The following is a 9289-nucleotide window of genomic DNA, read 5'->3' on the forward strand; positions in this document are numbered from 1 at the left end:
GAGGGAGAGGGAGAGGGAGAGGGAGAGGGGAGAGGGAGGGGAGAGGGAGCTAGAGGGAGAGGGAGTGGGAGAGGGAGAGGGAGAGGGAGAGGGAGAGGGAGAGGGAGAGGGAGAGGGAGAGGGAGGAGTAGAGGGCACAGCTAGAGGGAGAGGTAGAGGGCACAGCTAGAGGGAGAAGTAGAGGGAGAGGGCACAGCTAGAGGGAGAGGTAGAGGGCACAGCTAGAGGAAGAGGTAAAGGGCACAGCTAGAGGGAGAAGTAGAGGGAGAGGGCGCAGCTAGAGGGAGAGGTAGAGGGCACAACTAGAGGGAGAAGTAGAGGGCACAGCTAGAGGGAGAGGTAGAGGGCACAGCTAGAGGAAGAGGTAGAGGGCACAGGTAGAGAGAGAGGTAGAGGGCACAGCTAGAGGGAGAGGTAGAGGGCACAGCTAGAGGGAGAAGTAGAGGGCACAGCTAGAGGGAGAAGTAGAGGGCACAGCTAGAGGGAGAGGTAGAGGGCACAGCTAGAAGAAGAGGTAGCGGGCACAGCTAGAGAGAGAGGTAGAGGGCACAGCTAGAGGGAGAGGTAGAGGGCACAGCTAGAGGGAGGTAGAAAGAGAGGTAAAGGTAGAGGGCACAGCTATGGGGAGGTAGAGGGCACAGCTAGAGAGAGGTAGAGGGAGAGGTAGGGGGCATAGCTAGAGAGAAGTAGAGGGCACAGCTAGAGGGAGAGGTAGAGGGCACAGCTAGAGGGAGAGGTAGAGGGCACAGCTAGAGGGAGAGGTAGAGGGCACATCTAGAGGGAGAGGTAGAGAACACAGCTAGAGAGAGAGAGAGAGAGAGAACACAGCTAGAGAGAGAGAACACAGCTAGAGAGAGAGAGAGAACACAGCTGGAGGAGAGAGAGAGAGAGAGAGAGAGAGAGAGAGAGAGAGAGAGAGAGAGAGAGAGAGAGAACACAGCTAGAGAGGGAGAGAGAAAGAACACAGCTAGAGAGAGCGAGAACACAGCTATAGAGAGAGGTAGAGGGAGAGGGCACAGCTAGAGGGAAAGGGAGAGGGAGAGGTAGAGGGCACAGCTATTTGGAGAGGTAGAGGGAGAGGGAGAGGTAGAGGGCACAGCTAGAGGGAAAGGGAGAGGGAGAGGTAGAGGGCACAGCTATTTTGAGAGGTAGAGGGAGAGGGAGAGGTAGAGGGCACAGCTAGAGGGAGAGGTAGAGGTAGAGGGAGAGAGAGAGTTAGAGGGCACAGCTAGAGGGAGAGGTAGAGGGCACAGCTAGAGGGAGAGGTAGAGGTAGAGGTAGAGGTAGAGGGAGAGGGAGAGGGAGAGGGAGAGGGAGAGGGAGAGGGAGAGGGAGAGGGAGAGGGAGAGGGAGAGGGAGAGGGAGAGGGAGAGGGAGAGGGAGGAGTACAGGGCACAGCTAGAGGGAGAGGTAGAGGGCACAGCTAGAGGGAGAGGTAGAGAGCACAGCTAGAGGGAGAAGTAGAGGGCACAGCTAGAGGAAGAGGTAGAGGGCACAGCTAGAGGGAGAAGTAGAGGGGGAGGGCGCAGCTAGAGGGAGAGGTACAGGGCACAGCTAGAGGGAGAAGTAGAGGGCACAGCTAGAGGGAGAGGTAGAGGGCACAGCTAGAGGAAGAGGTAGAGGGCACAGCTAGAGAGAGAGGTAGAGGGCACAGCTAGAGGGAGAAGTAGAGGGCACAGCTAGAGGGAGAAGTAGAGGGCACAGCTAGAGGGAGAGGTAGAGGGCACAGCTAGAGGAAGAGGTAGCGGGCACAGCTAGAGAGAGAGGTAGAGTGCACAGCTAGTGGGAGAGGTAGAGGGCACAGCTAGAGGGAGGTAGAAAGAGAGGTAAAGGTAGAGGGCACAGCTAGGGGGAGGTAGAGGGCACAGCTAGAGAGAGGTAGAGGGAGAGGTAGAGGGCATAGCTAGAGAGAAGTAGAGGGCAAAGCTAGAAAGAGACAGAGAGAACACAGCTAGAGAGAGAGAGAGAGAGAAACACAGCTAGAGAGAGAGAACACAGCTAGAGAGAGAGAGAACACAGCTGGAGAGAGAGAGAACACAGCTAGAGAGAGAGAGAGAAAGAACACAGCTAGAGAGAGCGAGAACACATCTAGAGAGATAGAGAGTGAGAACACAGCTAGAAAGAGAGAGAGAACACAACTAGAGAGAGAGAGAGAGAACACAGCTATAGAGAGAGGTAGAGAACACAGCTAGAGAGAAAGAGAACACAGCTAGAGAGAGAGAGAACACAGCTAGAGAGAGAGGTAGAGAACACAGCTAGAGAGAGGTAGAGAACACAGTTAGAGAGCGAGGTAGAGAACACAGCTAGAGAGACAGATAGAGAGAGGTAGAAAACACAGCTAGAGCGAGGTAGAGAACACAGCTCGAGAGAGAGGTAGAGAGAGGTAGAGAACACAGCTAGAGAGAGAGAGAGAGAGAGAACACAGCTAGAGAGAGAGAGAACACAGCTGGAGAGAGAGAGAGAGAGAGAACACAGCTAGAGAGTGAGAGAGAGAAAGAACACAGCTAGAGAGAGCGAGAACACAGCTAGAGAGAGAGAGAGAACACAGCTAGAGAGAGAGAGAGAGAGAAACACAACTAGAGAGAGCGAGAACACAGCTAGAGAGAGAGAGAGAGAACACAGCTAGAGAGAGAGAGAGAGAGAGAGAGAACACAACTAGAGAGAGAGAAAGAAAACACAGCTAGAGAGAGAGACCACAGCTAGAGAGAGAGAACACAGCTAGAGAGAGAGAACACAGCTAGAGAGAGAGAGAGAGAGAGAGAGAGAGAGAGAGAGAGAGAGAGAGAGAGAGAGAGAGAGAGAGAGAACACAGCTAGAGAGAGAGGTAGAGAACACAGTTAGAGAGCGAGGTAGAGAACACAGCTAGAGAGACAGGTAGAGAGAGGTAGAGAACACAGCTAGAGCGAGGTAGAGAACACAGCTAGAGAGAGAGAGAGAACACAGGTAGAGAGTGAGGTAGAGAACACAGATAGTGAGAGGTAGAGAGAGGTAGAGAACACAGCTAGAGAGAGAGGTAGAGAGAGGTAGAGAAAGGTAGAGAGAGAGAGAGAGAGAGAGAGAGAGAGAGAGAGAGAGAGAGAGAGAGAGAGAGAGAGAGAGAGAGAGAGAGAGAGAGAGAGAGAGAGAGAGAGAACACAGCTAGAGAGAGGTAGAGAGAGGTAGAGAACCCAGCTAGAGAGAGAGGTAGAGAACACAGCTAAAGAGAGAGAGGTAGAGAACACAGCTAGAGAGAGAGGTAGAGAGAGGTAGGGAACACAGCTCGAGAGAGAGGTAGAGAGAGGTAGGGAACACAGCTAGAGAGAGAGGTAGAGAACACAGCTAGAGAGAGAGGTAGAGAACACAGCTAGAGAGAGAGAGAGAGGTAGAGAACACAGCTAGAGAGAGAGGTAGAGAACACAGCTAGAGAGAGAGGTAGAGAGAGGTAGGGAACACAGCTAGAGAGAGAGGTAGAGAGAGGTAAGGAACACAGCTAGAGAGAGAGAGAGAGAGAAAGGTAGAGAGAGAGAACACAGCTAGAGAGAGGTAGAGAGAGGTAGAGAACACAGCTCGAGAGAGAGGTAGAGAACACAGCTAGAGAGAGAGGTAGAGAGAGGTAGAGAGAGGTAGAGAACACAGCTAGAGAGAGAGAGAGAGAGAGAACACAGCTAGAGAGAGAGAGAACACAGCTGGAGAGAGAGAGAGAGAGAGAACACAGCTAGAGAGTGAGAGAGAGAAAGAACACAGCTAGAGAGAGCGAGAACACAGCTAGAGAGAGAGAGAGAACACAGCTAGAGAGAGAGAGAGAGAGAGAGAACACAACTAGAGAGAGCGAGAACACAGCTAGAGAGAGAGAGAGAGAACACAGCTAGAGAGAGAGAGAGAGAGAGAGAGAACACAACTAGAGAGAGAGAAAGAAAACACAGCTAGAGAGAGAGACCACAGCTAGAGAGAGAGAACACAGCTAGAGAGAGAGAACACAGCTAGAGAGAGAGAGAGAGAGAGAGAGAGAGAGAGAGAGAGAGAGAGAGAGAGAGAGAGAGAGAGAACACAGCTAGAGAGAGAGGTAGAGAACACAGTTAGAGAGCGAGGTAGAGAACACAGCTAGAGAGACAGGTAGAGAGAGGTAGAGAACACAGCTAGAGCGAGGTAGAGAACACAGCTAGAGAGAGAGAGAGAACACAGGTAGAGAGTGAGGTAGAGAACACAGATAGTGAGAGGTAGAGAGAGGTAGAGAACACAGCTAGAGAGAGAGGTAGAGAGAGGTAGAGAAAGGTAGAGAGAGAGAGAGAGAGAGAGAGAGAGAGAGAGAGAGAGAGAGAGAGAGAGAGAGAGAGAGAGAGAGAGAGAGAGAGAGAGAACACAGCTAGAGAGAGGTAGAGAGAGGTAGAGAACCCAGCTAGAGAGAGAGGTAGAGAACACAGCTAAAGAGAGAGAGGTAGAGAACACAGCTAGAGAGAGAGGTAGAGAGAGGTAGGGAACACAGCTCGAGAGAGAGGTAGAGAGAGGTAGGGAACACAGCTAGAGAGAGAGGTAGAGAACACAGCTAGAGAGAGAGGTAGAGAACACAGCTAGAGAGAGAGAGGTAGAGAACACAGCTAGAGAGAGAGGTAGAGAACACAGCTAGAGAGAGAGGTAGAGAGAGGTAGGGAACACAGCTAGAGAGAGAGGTAGAGAGAGGTAAGGAACACAGCTAGAGAGAGAGAGAGAGAGAAAGGTAGAGAGAGAGAACACAGCTAGAGAGAGGTAGAGAGAGGTAGAGAACACAGCTCGAGAGAGAGGTAGAGAACACAGCTAGAGAGAGAGGTAGAGAGAGGTAGAGAGAGGTAGAGAACACAGCTTGAGAGAGAGGTAGAGAGAGGTAGAGAACACAGCTAGAGGGAGAGGTAGAGAGAGGTAGAGAACACAGCTAGAGGGAGAGGTAGAGAGAGGTAGAGAACACAGCTAGAGAGAGAGAGGTAGAAAACACAGCTAGAAAGAGAGGTAGAGAGAGGTAGAGAACACAGCTAGAGAGAGAGGTAGAGAGAGGTAGAGAACACAGCTAGAGAGAGAGGTAGAGAACACAGCTAGAGAGAGAGGTAGAGAACACAGCTAGAGAGAGAGGTAGAGAACACAGCTAGAGAGAGAGGTAGACAACACAGCTAGAGGGAGAGGTAGAGAGAGGTAGAGAACACAGCTAGAGAGAGAGGTAGAGAGAGGTAGAGAACACAGCTAGAGAGAGAGGTAGAGAACACAGCTAGAGGGAGAGGTAGAGAGAGGTAGAGAACACAGCTAGAGGGAGAGGTAGAGAGAGGTAGAGAACACAGCTAGAGAGAGAGGTAGAGAACACAGCTAGAGGGAGAGGTAGAGAGAGGTAGAGAACACAGCTAGAGAGAGAGGTAGAGAACACAGCTAGAGAGAGAGGTAGAGAGAGGTAGAGAACACAGCTAAAGAGAGAGAGAGAGAACACAGCTAAAGAGAGAGAGAGAGAGAACACAGCTAGAGAGAGAGGTAGAGAACACAGCTAGAGGGAGAGGTAGAGAGAGGTAGAGAACACAGCTAGAGAGAGGTAGAGAACACAGCTCAGTTGGTAGAGCATGGCGCTTGTAACGCCAGGGTAGTGGGTTCAATCCCCGGGACCACCCATATGTAGAATGCATGCACACATGACTGTAAGTCGCTTTGGATAAAAGCGTCTGCTAAATGGCATATATTATTATTATTATATTAGGTAGAGAGAGGTAGAGAACACAGCTAAAGAGAGAGAGAGAACACAGCAGCATGGGACTTACATGGCACTGCTCGGAGGTAGAGGTTCTCCCGGATGACCTGCTGAAGCTGGCTGTCCATGGATCCTGGAGTAAAACACTTACTCAGATACAACCTGAGGTCCTTACACAATACAGAGCCTGAGAGGGAGAGAGGAGAGAGGAGAGAGGAGAGAGAAAAAGAAAGAGGGGGGAGAGAGAAGCGGAAGGATACGAAGACATACAGAAAAAAATTGCAATATCAGCTCAACAGTCAATAACTGATGAAATGTGTAAATATTTGTATACCCCGTCAAAAAGAGAGTGACAGCCCAAGCTATCATTCTCAAATAGAAATGCTACAGTTGGTTTGATCTCCCCCTATATCATTCCTACCCCTATCTAAAACACAATACACTCTTTGAAAATCATTTGCTACTGTATCTAGAACCTAAAGGGAACCTAAAAGGTAGGAAGGACCCTTTCCACAGAGGGTTCTACATGAAACCAAAAAGGGTTTTTCCGTGGAACCAAAAAGGGTTATTTTACGGGGACAGCAGAAGTATCCTTTTGGACCCCTTTTTTCTAAGAGTCTACATTTCCTTCTCAACACTTGATCAGCCATCCAGAGTACATAACATGGCATTTCCCAGCCTCTCATGCATACACTAATAACACAGAGGCAGTGCTATAAAACACAACAGTGTGGTGCTGTCACACAGCAGGCTGGGCTGATGGTCAGGCACTTATTCCACTCTCTGATCTATTCATTTCATCTCAAGTGCTTTATGGCCTCTGATGACAGGCCAGTTGGTATTATGGATGGCCTGAATACGTCTTCCTGCTTGTCACACTGACGGACAACCCCCGGCTCCTGCTGCTGCTGCTCCCCACCCCCTGTGATCTAGCCTGGCCCAGATATGAGTGTGATATGAAAACGTCACTGTAATAAAACGTTATTAGCACAGGCAGTCTCCTACACACATGCATGACCCGCCACATGTGGTCAGTATGACGTGCAGCTTTCTGGGAGTAATAATGAGAGGCTTTTGCTGGCATTGTGTAACAGCTGTCCAGCATTTTGCTTTATTATGAATATAAAAAAATACATCAGACTAATGATGTGGCGTAGACTGTAAGTAAAATGAACTAAAGGGCTTGCTTTCAAATTGCCATGTTGTTTTCACAGAAACAACAGAATGCCCGAGACAAAAACACATATGATGAACATCCATGACCAATACATCACCACAACACAATATGTCACATATCAATTAGGCAAAGTGTTTCCCTACACAGTTCTTCTGCTCTCAAGGTTGTCATAATTATAGTGTCTGTCTGTCAAAAACATGAACATGTTGGTACCTTTAATCCTCCTGTGTCACAATGGAGGGATCATCTACCACACTTATTTACTCTCACATCATATCATTAGTGTTATATAGTCTGACAACACAATGGAGGGATCATCTACCACACTTATTTACTCTCACATCATATCATTAGTGTTATATAGACTGACAACACAATGGAGGGATCATCTAATGCACACTTATTTACTCTCATCTATCATTAGTGTTATATAGTCTGACAACACAATGGAGGGATATTTACACTTATTTACTCACATCATATCATTAGTGTTATATAGTCTGACAACACAATGGAGGGATCATCTACCACACTTATTTACTCTCACATCATATCATTAGTGTTATATAATCTGACAACACAATGGAGGGATCATCTACCACACTTATTTACTCTCACATCATATCATTAGTGTTATATAGTCTGACAACACAATGGAGGGATCATCTACCACACTTATTTACTCTCACATCATATCATTAGTGTTATATAGTCTGACAACACAATGGAGGGATCATCTACCACACTTATTTACTCTCACATCATATCATTAGTGTTATATAGTCTGACAACACAATGGAGGGATCATCTACCACACTTATTTACTCTCACATCATATCATTAGTGTTATATAGTCTGACAACACAATGGAGGGATCATCTACCACACTTATTTACTCTCACATCATATCATTGGTGTTATATAGACTGACAACACAATGGAGGGATCATCTACCACACTTATTTACTCTCACATCATATCATTAGTGTTATATAGTCTGACAACACAATGGAGTCCCTGATGGCATGAACTGTGGAGGTGGAATAGAGGGATGTGGAGGAGGGAGAGGAGGAGGGGAAGGAGGAGTAGGCCTACAGTACAGGCAGTACAGCAGCACCATACAGCTCAGCCCATCAATCTCTGTCCACAGTACATGCGGTCAGAATACCCAGGGAGAGAGGATGACCTGGCCGCCTGGCTCACAGAATGATTATGGATGAACCAGTGGCAGAGGGACCAGGAGTAAAGGGCCCCATTTACAGTCCTGCTGGCGATTCAGACGTCAATCTACCTCAGCAAGGCAATGGGGTGCCTCGGTCAGGTGATATAGCGGTGACATATTGCTCTGTTCAGACCAAACAAAGACATCCCCCCCTATAAATATCAAGGCTCCTCCAAGGTGACAGACAACTGTATCGTCACATGCACACAGCCCTCTCTGGACTCTATCATGTGTCATCAGGAATTCACCTCCCTCCCAGGTTCCCAACCTCAGATCCAATGTTTTGGGATCTCCGGGCAAATTGAAAGGAACTTCAACACCAGAATGATAAAAGTGTGTCAAGTTAGTTTTTTCAGTAACAGTGATTATTCAGCAATGTTTGGACAACCACTTGGGTAGAGTGTTATTCTATGAGTTGCCTGAGGAACGCAGTGTGACCAATCCCATAGTGTTGTCATGTAAAGGAGGAGTTGAGGTTGACAATGCTGTTATGCATGTACTGTATAAGATGTTTGAATATGCAACAGACATGAAAAAACAATTCCCCCTCAGACAAAGTCTATAACTCAATTTGGTTAAATCGGTTTAAGAGATAGAGGAAGCAGCAGCATTCACAATGTGTCCCCAGACCAAGGAGTAAATGATCACACTGAGCCTTACAGCACCTGGTGAGACGGTCTTGATGCGGATGGGATGGAGGCAGGAGTGGAGGACCCCCCGGACATCTCCTAGTGTCATACCTAACACAGGGGTTCCCCCAATCTCAAGGATTACGTCGCCCACAGTGAGCCCGCCCCCAGGGGCTGCTGTGATGAATGGGAACTCTCCATAGTCGGCTCCACCGCCCACTGACACGCCCAGATCCCCCGAGGAACCAACCAGGGGAATGAAGCTATCCTGGACCTTGGAGTGCCAGTGCAGCTTCCTCACGGCTGCCTTAGACATGGCAAATGAGCTGAGGAGGGGGAGGGGGGGCAGGAAGAGATAGAGATCTAAACATTTCAAGCAGACAACCGAAGAAAATGAACAACAATTAAATGGTTTGATGAAGAATGCAAAAACCTAAGAAAGAAATTGAGAAACCTATCCACTGAGCCCACGCCTTCACTCTGGTGAATCAGTAAAACAATACTGAAATACACTACGGAAAAAGAAGGAACAACATGTCAGAAATCAGCTAAATGTAGTTGAAGAATCCATAGAATCTAACCAC

The 9289-nt window shown here is 48.3% G+C and overlaps 1 protein-coding gene across 1 annotated transcript in view; it reads right to left on the reverse strand.

The window, feature by feature from the left end:
- LOC124017796 (membrane-associated guanylate kinase, WW and PDZ domain-containing protein 3-like) overlaps positions 1–9021 on the reverse strand; it is a 25780-nt gene extending 16759 nt beyond the window's left edge. The window contains exons 1-2 of the mRNA XM_046333010.1: positions 8742–9021; positions 5748–5864 (exon numbers count right to left, since the gene is read on the reverse strand). Coding sequence (XP_046188966.1) covers positions 5748–5864; positions 8742–9021 — 397 coding nt within the window. The remainder of the gene's footprint in view (positions 1–5747; positions 5865–8741) is intronic.
- Between the last annotated feature and the right edge of the window lie 268 nt (positions 9022–9289).

This window comes from Oncorhynchus gorbuscha, linkage group LG03, assembly GCF_021184085.1.
Source record: "Oncorhynchus gorbuscha isolate QuinsamMale2020 ecotype Even-year linkage group LG03, OgorEven_v1.0, whole genome shotgun sequence".
Classification (NCBI taxonomy): Eukaryota; Metazoa; Chordata; class Actinopteri; order Salmoniformes; family Salmonidae; genus Oncorhynchus; species Oncorhynchus gorbuscha.